This window comes from Prionailurus viverrinus, chromosome B2, assembly GCF_022837055.1.
Source record: "Prionailurus viverrinus isolate Anna chromosome B2, UM_Priviv_1.0, whole genome shotgun sequence".
Classification (NCBI taxonomy): domain Eukaryota; kingdom Metazoa; phylum Chordata; class Mammalia; order Carnivora; family Felidae; genus Prionailurus; species Prionailurus viverrinus.
In genome coordinates, this window is record NC_062565.1 from 3,560,174 (window position 1) to 3,572,530 (window position 12,357).

The 12,357-nt window shown below is 47.3% G+C and overlaps 2 protein-coding genes across 3 annotated transcripts; both read right to left on the reverse strand.

The window, feature by feature from the left end:
* Nucleotides 1-2,851: 2,851 nt before the first annotated feature.
* On the reverse strand, nucleotides 2,852-7,932 carry LOC125166605 (histone H2B type 1-M). 2 transcript variants are annotated; one of them, XM_047860527.1, is made up of 2 exons: nucleotides 7,492-7,932; nucleotides 2,852-3,200 (listed from the first exon to the last, which is right to left on the reverse strand). In XM_047860527.1, exon 1 carries the CDS (start codon nucleotides 7,879-7,881, stop codon nucleotides 7,501-7,503), a length of 381 nt encoding a protein of 126 aa, XP_047716483.1. In that variant the 5' UTR covers nucleotides 7,882-7,932; the 3' UTR covers nucleotides 2,852-3,200; nucleotides 7,492-7,500. The 2 variants fall into 2 exon arrangements, with proteins under 2 accessions (XP_047716483.1, XP_047716482.1); XM_047860526.1 differs by lacking the exon at nucleotides 2,852-3,200 and adding an exon at nucleotides 4,360-4,709.
* Nucleotides 7,933-8,290: 358 nt separating this feature from the next.
* On the reverse strand, nucleotides 8,291-9,560 carry LOC125166585 (histone H1.4-like). Its single transcript, XM_047860498.1, has one exon. It carries the CDS (start codon nucleotides 9,506-9,508, stop codon nucleotides 8,861-8,863), a length of 648 nt encoding a protein of 215 aa, XP_047716454.1. The 5' UTR covers nucleotides 9,509-9,560; the 3' UTR covers nucleotides 8,291-8,860.
* Nucleotides 9,561-12,357: the final 2,797 nt, after the last annotated feature.

Sequence of the window (12,357 nt, forward strand, 5' to 3'; positions counted from 1 at the left end):
CAAGTAGTGTTAAGATTCTGCACTGTGTCAATGTCAGCCTCTTGGGGATAAAAAGGACTCTAGACCCTTAAACTGAACCGGAGACACCTAGTAAGCGAGAGCCAGAGCGTTTGAGAAAGCTTAGGCTTGAGGGGGGAAAAATCTAGCAAAGATTTCTAAGAGGAAACCTGTTTTGTCTCAGAGGTGGAGCTGTGGAGAAGGGTAGAGGAAATTTACAAGCAGGATTTCACCAAAAGCCTAGAGTCTATTTCAGTGAAAGGTTCCAGATTAAAGAACGGCGGGTTCGTTGCGCCCTCTAGTGCCTTGTGGAGGCAAACAAACCACTTCAGGAAGGAAACCTCTTTAACCCCTATTCTGTAGGTACACAGATTATTTATTATCTATCTATCTATCTACCACCAACTAACTATTCACCCACTATTTATTGAACACACATTACGTTCCAGAAACTCTCCCAGAAATTTGGGGTGTCTAAATAGAAACTCATAATAAATGTGACCTAATTGAGAAGGAAAACACACTATGAGGAGTCAGGCTTCCAAACAAAAGAGATCCCCTCCTCTCCCTCAGACAGAGAATTTCCGATATGGAAATTATCAGAGACTATGAAATATTTGCTGAAAGTCTGAAGAAATAAAAATGGAATAATACAGGCAAGAAGCAAGGGATATTCAAAACCAGGCCCATTTTTAAAAGTAATGAAATAGAACTTCGGGAGATGAGAAAGAGCTATAATTCATAAAGATAAAATAAAAATCTACTGATAAAATGTAACCTTCAGGGCCTTGATGTACCCGACGAAACAGCCGCTATGTATGGCAGCAACGGCCAGATTCAAGGTTACTTCATGTCTACAAGTGTAGGGCAAGCTTTCGATATACTACTCTTCGAAATTCATATAAAAGGCAAGGAAAATGCTTATGCTTATAGAAGATTTGAACAACACGATAAACATAACTTCATCTGTGATTCCTGCGTTTCACGTCTAAAGAATATCTGACTTATTTCAAGGTACTCATTTCAAAATTTCAACCCTGGCTTCAGAATAGTAACAATAGGTACCGAACAAATAGGTACCAGTTTCATATATACTGCACTTAAAAAAAATTTTTTTTTAATGTTTATTTTTTTGGGGGGGGAGGGGCAGAGAGCGAGGGAGACAGAATCCTAAGCAGGTTCCAGGCTGCACGCTGTCAACGCAGAGGTGGACACTGAGCCAAAGTCCGACATTTAACCAACTGAGCCCCCAGGAGCCCCTATATTGCACTCTTTTATCATCATCGACCTATAGAGCAGTTAAAGAGTATTTTTTTTAAGATAGTAAAAATAAAAGCCTCCCACATGCTTGGAAACAAAGTAGTTCTAAATACATGGGTTAGTGTGCATATCGTAAAAGAAACTATGTAACATTCAAATACTCGAAGGAAGTGTCCTACAAATATGAGGACGGGAAATCGGGGTTGTGCAAGCCGGGCGTCCTGCGCGGCCACTGCGAGGGTGTCCTCGGCCACTGGGCAGCGGGGCCGGGCCAGCTCGGAAACCGCCGGAGAGGAGGCCGACCAGGGAAGCTGCTGCCCCACGGCTCGTTCCGCGCACCGCTCGGTTCCGCGCTCTCATCTACGGACGGCCCGCTGGATTGTGGCGAACGTCCAGCGGCCGCGCGGCGAGGCCGGGTCGCCGTGGTTTGCGCCCCAGCAGGGGCGACACGGGAAGCAGCCTGGCGTCGGTGGCCGGAAGGGCCAAGATGACGCGCGTTCCCCCCCCTCCCCCGCCCCGAGGAGCCGGAAGCACGTAACGTGGCGCAGGCGCAACGTGAGGCTCGTTGGGCCCACCGGCTGACGCGGAAACGGCCCAATAGGAGGACGGTGTGGACGGGCGTTGCAGGACGGGCCACGGAAGGAGCGGCGTGAGGGGGCGTGGCAAGAAGGGCCAATGAGAAACCAGCGGGTGGGGGCGTGACAGGACGGACCAATGAGGAAGCCGGCGGGGGGCCGTGGCTATGACACTGACCGGGGCGGGGGGGGGGGGGGGAAGGCGGGGCCTGCCGGGCCACGGGGTCGCGAAGGCTGGAGGAGGGCGGCTGCCAGTTTTTAGGACTTTTCAGTTTCAGTTAAGATCTGAATGTGATCGGGTTTGTGTTGCTGTTTGGTATTCGTATTTCAAGGAAATCCCCTCTCCTAGTTGAAAGTACGGTTCTCCAGGTGTGATTCCCTGGACCAGCAGTATCAGCATCACCTGGGTAATATAGAGACGCAAATAATGGGATCCTGCTACAGATCTGGTGAATCAGAATCTGTGAGGTGGGGCCCCGCAATCTACGTTTTAAAAAATACTTCAGGTGATTTTGGTGCACGCGGACGTTTGAGACTGCTTCGAAGTATTGTGTTTCCCTTAATTCAGATGCTGGAGGTGCCGTCATAAATGTGAGCTGATGGGCGCCTGGGTGGCTCAGTCGGTTCACCATGGGACTGAGGCTCAGGTCATGATCTCGTGGTTTGTGGGTTCGAGCCCCCTCAGGCTCTGGGCTGATAGCACAGAGCCTGGAGCCAGCCTGGGATTTTGTCTCCTGCTCTCTGCCCCCGCCCTGCTAGTGCTCCCTCTCTCTCTCTCTCTCAAAAATAACTAAACATTAAAAAAAAATTTTTTTAATGTCAGCTGAGCTAAATCAAGCTACTTACCTCCAAGATCGTTACTAGAGCCAAAACAGTGCTTAGGCCTTACCCACTCAGACTTTGAAGCAGAAGATAAAGTGAAAAAATAAATGTGTGTCTAGAAAGGAGAGATCTCGGGGAATGATGTGGGTCAACAAGGAATGCGGAATTCCATTTCTCCACGAATTTTATTGATCTTAACATCTCATTTACAGACTTTTTACCCTCCTCATTTAGACTTCTCCAGCAAACATAGTCCATTATAAATAATGATTCCCTGTAGGCCTGTAACAGCAGTAAATTCTGTTTTCGTAATTAAAACAACAAGTGAAATGAAAATACTAAAGCCCTTTATTGAGGCTCTTACACTGAGATAATGCTTTCGGAATCCATGTACACTAAACCAGGATGGGTTAGATTGGAGCAGGGTAGGCACACTAATCAATCATTCTCAGGCAAAACAGACGTTCATACTTGATAAATTCTATGAGCTCATCCACATTTTCAGTTAGTGTTTACATTCATTTCTTCTTTCCATTCATATTTCTCCTGTAATTGAAGAAATAAAAAAGGGTTTATGTGTTAGGTGCCATTTTGCCATCAGCACTGATATTTGATATCAGTGTATATCTGATATCTGTATAAGGAATCTGTATAGGGAAGAGAGTTCTTTTCACACGTGTTCGTATAATGCGCTATGAGGTATCTCTACTCCAATATTACCTTTAGTCATTTTCACATGAGCAGATAATGACTCAAACCATCCTTAATCAAGAGATATTCCTAAGTAACATGATCTTCGTTACAAATCCCCAAATATACTTCTTGTGGCGGGATTCAAGTCATTCAAAGATCATATTTTGTCTCTTAGTTTTTGACCTGCGAAAAATTGGCTACTCTGATCGTCCTTTTAATTCAGCAACTAAGGAAAATATAGTTCTTGCTGACAATTGTTAAGTGTTAATAAATGTCCATAGTACTTTAAGACTTTTACAAGATTTACCTCACTGAATCCTTAGTAATACACTACTTATTAGAACATTTTATTATTGTTATATAGTTGTGGAAAGACCCAAAAAGACTGAGTCGCTAAGTCTACTAAACATTTGCAACAATTCAGTTCATCCTCTATCCCTATTGTTATATGTGTATTTTAAGCGGTTATGATTGCTGTAAATCCTAATTGAGAGCCTACTGTGTGTCTGGAACAGCCTTAGGCATCGGGGAGGCAGCAGCAAAAAGGACTAACTCTGCCCAATGGAGCTTAGAGCCTGGAGAATGGGAAGAGGAAACCAAGAATATGCAAATTCATGTCAGTTATGCTAAGGGTAATGAAGAAGAACGAACAGAGCAAGTTTAGAGCCGGATTGAAGGGCGCCATGTGCATTTGCTGGTCAGAGTGTCTCTCAGATGTGGTAACATTGTAATCATCCACTCACCCCCAAACCCAAGAAATCTGGGGCGTATTTGAGGTATGTAAAATGTTCTATTCCCAGCTGAAGTGTCAAACACTTAACAAGGTCTAGCTCTTCATCTCCCTCTTTTCCCTCTGCTTTCTCCTACTATCTTCCTCTGTGCCTTCCCCTTGGTCTTCAGGCTCTGGCGCTCCCTTTCGCAGTAGCCATTTGCTTCTTCCATTCTTTTTCTCAGTCCCTCTCACCTTCCTTCTTCTCCCTATTCCTAAAAAATAGCCACCATTTGGCTGTGATACTTTTATTGTTTTGTATTTATGAAATGCAGCTTAACATTCACGGTTAAACTTTTAGACAAAATTCGAAAACGTTAGTCTTTCACTTTTCTACAATTCCTGTTCCCTTTCCACGGTAGCAATTTCATGGTTGGTGAAAGGAAAGGTCAGTCAAGTGCCGCTGTCCATGTAAAGCAAAGGGAGCGTTTTCTTCTATGTAGCGCTGTGTGCCCACGCCACCAAAATGAAGGTTAAGAACTCTGAACTTTCCCCAGCGTGATCTCCACCTCTCCTAAGTCTTCTTTGCTGCCGCCAGGGTGTGGAGGGCAGTGGGAGTATAAGTCAAGGAGGAGACTGCTGAAGTTGTTCATCTGAATGAAGGACAAAAACATTGCCTTCAATTAGAAATCTCCTTATAACTTTTGGGTCCACAGTTGATCTAAATAAACCCAAACCATTGACAGAACCATCAAAAAAGAAAATAGTTGGAGAATTCAAGTTAGGGTCAATCATAGCCATCTAATCAAAACGGTAAACCTATGGTTTTTCTTATGACGATGTGTATGGTGAAGAACCAATTTTATCCAAAGAGAGATGTGGCCTTTGCCCTTTGCTGGGAGGGGATCTCTAGGCTCATGGAATGTCCTGCATGATAAGATGATCTTTGTTTACCTAGAAGCCCTGGGCTGCACAGGATAGGGTAATAATGTCACTTATGTTGGGGGTTTTGGGTCATGTGGCATGTGGGCTACCTCCAGAGGGCCTGCTGACTAAAGTTCAGCCACGTGGACAGTCAACCATGTTCATATGACAAATCCCCTAGGTTGGCAATGTCTGTGTTGTGCCAATATTGTTGTGTGGCAGGGAGACATAAACCCTCCCCCGGCCTCCACTGGGAAAGGACCTACCAGAAGCTCTGAGTTGGGAAGCCTGTGCTCCATGCGCCTTTCACCTTGGCTTATGTGTAATCTGTATCCTTTTGATGTAATTAATACCCCCCAACCTTGGGTGCAATAAAGTTTAGTGGATTCTGTGAGTCATCTAGTGAATGATCAAATCCGAGGATGGTTTTGGAGACCCTTCAACTTTGCAGTTGGTGCCAGACATGAGGGGGGGTCTATTGGGAGTGTACTTGAACTTTACACTATGTCTGTTAGCATTTCTAGATTCTGTTTAGTACTCAAATATTGAGATGAATATTTTACCTTAATTTAATGAGCTTTGTAGTTCACGTATAAGTCTATTCCCCTGCCAGCAGAGTTCCAAAGAGTGATAAACACTTTTTTAGATTGTAATGAATTAAAGAAAAAAAAAAAAAAAAAGGAAGCAATTAGCTGTAAGTTTTCTTGATCTTCTACAAATCTGAGCGCTCCAGATGGTCTGGGACAACGTCGTGTCTTTTTGTATTTCTAGTGCCTGTGCCAGTGTCTGACCCAAAGACGTTCAATAACTATCTCTTGAATGAACTAATTTATTAGAAATACTGTGAACTATCGCCATGTAACGATTTAGCGGGGAATTTTGACATATGTCAAGGATCTTACTAGCATCTTAGTCCTTTGGCATATTTCAAATTTTTTTTTTTTCTTTTTAGAGAAATTAAAGTGAGCCACTTGAAATCTGTATCTGTCAATTTCCTTTTACTCTATGTCCCTGCTCTTATTCTGGGTCACAGTGTCTTGTTGAATAATGTGCTAATGTCCTGTACGAAGCCTCTCATTCCTTTTCTTCCAGCTGTCCTATGGGGGATTTGTTGAGGCCCACAATAAAGCTCATTCCCCCAGAGAGGATTTGCGTTTGCATTATCCAGGTGCTCAGGGGCACAAAGCCAGCTTGGGCTTAATCCCTAAATCAATTCTCAACCTGGGTGTTTGAATCCCTGTGATATTGATGCCAGAAACCAATGGATAGTAGTCCAGATTGCCGGTGGCAGAATCTACCTTGCTCAGCACCAAGGCTCGGGGCACCCTCTTCCTTGCCATCGTCCGTGGCGAGTGTGGGTCTGTGTGCATGTGTGTGTGTCTGTGTGTGTGCTCGTTTCTAGCTCACCTTCTACCCTGAGGATGTGACCCGGCAGGTGCGTCAGCGTCACCAGGAAAGATTTCTTATCAGGTTTCTTGGCGAATAATAAAGTCTACATTTTCCTCACTCCCCAGCAGCTGAAACCCTTCAGGCCAGCAAAGCTCGTGCAACAGAAACCGCTGCCTGCCCGAAAGGCTTTCCTTCCCTTCCAACCTCCACTCCGGCCTCACCTCAAGGGTACGCCAGGGAAGCGGCCAGGGTGCTGAGAAGGGGGCCTCGGTCCCCGGGGGGGGGGGGGGGGGGGAGGGGGGACCATCGCCTCATCACAGTCACACACCTGATGGGACTGAGTAGGGGGCCTCTGTCTGTCTCGTGGCCCAGAGGACTTTACAGGTGAATGCTTCCCAAAGACTGTAAGCAAAATAGGACTTCCTAGGACAGAGGTGACAGTAACTGACAGGACTGGAAGGCCTCTCAGAGCCCGGACACGTTCCCTTCCGGTCCCGCTGAGACTTTTGGATACAGTATAGACTCTGCCACCCTTCTCCCCCAGAGAGGCCCCCTCCCTGGCCGGCTGCTCAGAGCAGGCAGATATGGGAGCACCTGCAAGGCAGGCCAACCAGAAAAGCCCACGTACATTTTCGGGGACGCTCCCACGACCTTCGGCTGTTTTCAGTATCACCTCCATACATTAAAAAGGAAAAGAAAAAAAAAAAGGTGAGGAGAACAAAGTTTTCAGAGCAGGCTCCTTTGTGCTCTGGGTAAGCTCCTTCCGTATCAAGTGCCTCATCATCAATGTGCAGCCCAGCCCAGGGAGTCGAGAGCTGTGTCCTCAAATGGGATTTTCACTTCAGATTATCTACTTTTGTGAAATCGAAGGGATAGTAGTTGTTTAGAACCATTTTCGTTCGACGTGAGCACGTAATTTACGGTAGGTATGGTTACTGACCCGGTAACTTGCAAACACTTTCCACGCACCTGTAACTGAAAATTGGTGGGAGTCATAGCTAGATATAAACTTATCATCAGACACCCGAAAACAGCTTTCCAAAAGAGGAGATTACAGCTCATTTCTCGAAAGCATGCGTGGCTCTGAAAAGAGCCTTTGGGGCTGGGTAAGGGGGCGCTTACTTGGCAAGTCTACTTGGAGCTGGTGTACTTGGTGACGGCCTTGGTGCCCTCGGACACGGCGTGCTTGGCCAGCTCCCCGGGCAGCAGCAGGCGCACGGCCGTCTGGATCTCCCGGGACGTGATGGTCGAGCGCTTGTTGTAATGCGCCAGGCGCGACGCCTCGCCCGCGATGCGCTCGAAGATGTCGTTGACGAACGAGTTCATGATGCCCATGGCCTTGGACGAGATGCCGGTGTCGGGGTGCACCTGCTTCAGCACCTTGTACACGTACACCGAGTAGCTCTCCTTGCGGCTGCGCTTGCGCTTCTTGCCGTCCTTCTTCTGCGCCTTGGTCACCGCCTTCTTCGAGCCCTTCTTCGGGGCCGGGGCGGACTTGGTGGGTTCAGGCATCGCGGCGATAAAACCTAAGACACTGTGGCTAAGACCTAAGGGAAAAATCAGCCGCGGCAAGGTCACGTTTATTTATAGATGCGGTATTCTAATGAGGTTAGTAAGATCATTTGCGATTGGATTAATTTTCGCGTGTTGTCAGAAATGCGAATGTAAAAGGTACTTGCAGGTCTAGCTTTTCATTGGCTGTTTCGTTACTTTTCTTTTACCCAATCAGAAGGTCTAGACTACGCTACCGGAAGCTAGTATAAGTGCGCCTTCAAGGACGTTAGCTGTTGGTTTTTTTTTTTTTAATCTAAAGTGAAACCTTCCCGGAGAAATCCTAATTGTGGGTGGGTATGTGGGCACGGCTTATCGCTGGCTAGTACAGCTTGCCTTGGGGTGGGTTTCGCATAATGGACACCTAGTGGCGTGTTGACGTCCTAGATGCTGGAGTTGGAAGGAACCTGGGTTTCTGCAGTATGCTTGGCTAGGGAACCCTTGGACTTGGCCTTCGTGTCTTGGTTTTCTACCAGGAGATGGTGCAGAAAAGCCGCGGTGGCTAAAGTATTTTCCTAACCTAAGCATGGCACTGGCTCGTCAAGTGCAAATTTCAAAGTGGGCAAATCGTACACAACACAACCAGGGTTCCCTAAACAGGGCTGGGTTAGCGTGCAGTTGAGCTATCCCCTCCCCCCCGCAATTACTCCTGCCTTCGCGTGGAGTGTGGGCCATTTCGAACCATCGGACGTTGGGGAGGGGGAATTAGTGCCAAAAATAGTCCCCAGACTTTCCAACCCCTACTAATAATTCTCACCGCCCGCAGTGCACTTAGGCGTCTCTCTTGTGACCTGCGTCCCTTGCGTAAGGGGCGCCCCCCAGCTGCAGTGCTCTCTGTCCGCCACGCCCCCTGCGTCCGCACGGTGCCACAGCTCTTTTCCCGAGGCCGGTGGGTGGCTCTGAAAAGAGCCTTTACGACGTTCTCGACGAACCCATACGCTTACTTCTTCTTGGAGGCCTTCTTGGGCTTGGCAGCTTTGGGCTTGGCCGCCTTGGGCTTCGGGGCCTTGGCCTTGGCGGGGCTCTTAGCCGCCTTCTTGGGTTTGGCCGCTTTCACCTTCTTCGGGCTCTTGGCCACTTTCTTGCCCGCAGCCGCCGCCGCCGCGGGCTTCTTCGCCTTCTTCGGGGTCTTCTTGGCGCTCTTCTTGGGGGTGCTGGCCCCCGTCGCCTTCTTGGGTTTCTTGGCCGCCCCGGCAGCCTTCTTGGGCTTGGCCGCGCCCGCCTTCTTGGCTTTGGGCTTGGCCTCCCCGGACGCCGCCTTCTTGTTGAGCTTGAAGGAGCCCGAGGCGCCGGTGCCCTTGGTCTGCACCAGGGTGCCCTTGCTCACCAGGCTCTTGAGGCCCAGCTTGATGCGGCTGTTGTTCTTCTCCACGTCGTAGCCGGCGGCCGCCAGCGCCTTCTTGAGCGCGGCCAGGGACACGCCGCTGCGCTCCTTGGAGGCGGCCACGGCCTTGGTGATGAGCTCGGACACCGGCGGCCCGGACGCCTTGCGCTTGGCGGCGCCTGCGGACTTGCGGGCCTTCTTCTTCACGGGCGTCTTCTCGGCGGGGGCCGGCGCGGCGGGCGCGGCGGGCGCGGCCTCGGACATTCTGGGCTCGGCTGGCGGAAGGTACAGAAAACAATAATAATAATAAAGTCTCGGAGTTGAGCTGCCTGGCCCTGGAGTGTGTGTGTGTATATATACAAGCTCGGCGCGGCGCGCTGATTGGTTCCCAGCTCAGCCTTGCCACTTGACCGCAACCTAGTCTCAGCTCTGTCCCGGAATTGTGTTTGTTACCCTTGAGGAAAGCAAAAAAATGAAAATTTCCCGTGGAGGGATCACAGCGACTCTATTGTATAGCGACGCGGGACAGCTCGTGCTTTGAGATCTGCCTGTTTTCTTCTTCCAGGTTTTACCACGTCAGTCTCAGCCTTTTCCAAAAACCCCTGACACTCTGAGAGATTCACAGGTCAGGGAGACAACTTCACGAGTTTCGTTTAAAATAGAAGTCCTCCCGTCTGTGCTGTCACTAGCTTGCTCTCTCCTAACGGTCTGTACATTCTTGGCTTCTCGAACGTTGAACAACTGCTTAGTTCTCACTGAGACTGACCCGGAAAATCTGGTTCATAGGAAGGGAACTAGCACAGGCTCTTTCCCCATTTCTCTGCAAGAGTGATAGTAAATGATGGTCGTAATAAGAGCTTGTACTGTCAAGGACAATCACTACTTTGTCCAAAAAGGCTTCATCATTGCTCCTAGTGACAATTTGGAGGGTTAGTTACTTTCGGGGTTTCAAGCATTCCTGATTTGTTGAGGAAAATGGGAAATGTAGCAATGTGTGGTCCTGTCATGGGTGTTGGGTCCGTGTTTCCCATAGATGATGACAGGAGATTCAGAAGAGGCATAATGGAGGGTTAGGCCCCTTTACTGGTGGAAAAAAAATTTTGCTTACATTGATTTTATTTGGGGGGATCAGCTACTAAAATGTTTACAACCTTTGGGTCAGAAATCTGCCATGTTTGAGGATGAGAAGTTTGGAAAGTAACAGAATCAAAGAGCATACACACATACACGCAGACATTCACACACAGATTTCCCTTGAGAAAGGAACAGTGTTTAAAAGCATGTTTTACATTCACGACTACATTTTTTATAGAAGGAAACACATTACAACATATGCTTGATGTTGAATAGGAAATCGATTTGTGGTGGAGAGTGATTTAATGGCTTTTTTCACTGTGCAAATTCTCTCTTTGTCTTTAAGAAGTTATTATGTTTATTCTGAAACGTGTATCAGTCTCTGGTTCACTAAGATGGTGAAAGAAAGAAATGTTGAGATTACCCAGGGCAAACCCCAAGAGACGAGGGTTTCACCCTCCTTTTGGATCCCTTCAAAATCCAGAAATGACTGATTACTTCTTGCAGCACCAAAGGTTAAATATTAAGTTAAATATTAAGTACTAACACGATTCAGATAGGTGCGATGCGATGAAGGATCAGCTCAGCATAAATCACTGTTATGTCTATTTTGTGTATTTCATTTTATAGCGTTTATGTATTCCTAATCCTCTTAAAGTGGCTTGATTCATCATGCTCGATTTTGAAACTCAAGAATATTCATTGACAGCAGTGAGGATTATGAAGTGCAGAGAAGCTGAGCCATAAGAACGCTATGACAATGTGATAGCAGTCAGTGCAGACAAGAAAGAGAAAGTCAGAATTACAACCATGATCTGGGAAATAACAGAGGTACCTTACCAACAAAGGAAGGGCTGTCTCTTGGCCACCTAAATGGAGGGAGTCTCCAAGGTACTGCTCCATTCCCCTTCATGGGTTCAGGAGTTACCTTTCTATGGATAACTTTGAAGTCTCTCCCTCAGGTCTGTCCTCTTGCCTCAATGTCAAACTTGTATTCTGGGTGCTTGCTGGCTATTTGCCTTTGCACCTCCGTATACCAGATACACTCTCTCTATAACCTCTTTGCTATTGATAAGTGGAGATAGTTGCCTGTTACCCTTATACAACCTCATCAGATTATTGTTACTAACCTATGGTTTTCATTCCAACATTCACAGCATTTCCCAGTGCTCTTGTCTGCACATTTTCCAAACCCAGAGCCTTTCAAGGCTCTGAAGAGCCCAAAGAAGGCTCAGTGATCATTTCGTGTCATGGACTTCCTTGGATATGTGATTAAGTTTATGGGCCCCTTCTGAGCACAATGCTTTTAAGTGCTTAAGATAACATACCCAGGATTGACAAAGGAAAAGAGTTACATTTAAAATACCAACGTCAAATTGTCAACAACCAAAATTGTTGGAGTGTTCACATATGTGTTTTTTAATTAAGACATTAAAGTCCCAAGGTTGCCCTCGTGACCAACAATTACCACAATGTAGAAGGGGTGATATGCTTGAAAGACATTGGCAATACTGACGGCTGCACCTGCCAGTGAGAAGAATACATCGCGGGTCCTGCCGGTCACACTGTTTGCTGCCTGTGTGCCTCAGTGGAGACAATGCCAGGGTTCCGTTGGTCAATAGCGCAAATAAAGACGGAACTGTTGTTCTCTGCCAGTTCCTAGAAGTCCTGAAGCCTGCCATTGTAGCCGAGGCTAAGAGCCCCGCTCTGGAATTTGTCCCCGTGCACCAGGAAGTCAGAAAACAAGCTTCGATGAAGCAGGTGCTGCTCACAGAGCCTGGAGGAGAGGCCACATCTACACAAAGTCTCAAAGGGATGAATGGCAGGCCAAATGTATAAGTGTTTATTATTGAAGGAATTGTCAAAAGAACGTTGTAGCAAACCAGGATGCGCTCTTTGTTTAGGAGCTGCACCCACTTTAGAGGCGTGACTACTGAGGAGAGGAGCAGAGAGCATTCACAACATATAATAATGTCGAATGAGTGCTTGCGTGCAGCCTCCAACACTTTCCATGCAGAATCTCCTGGAAGCTTCACTGC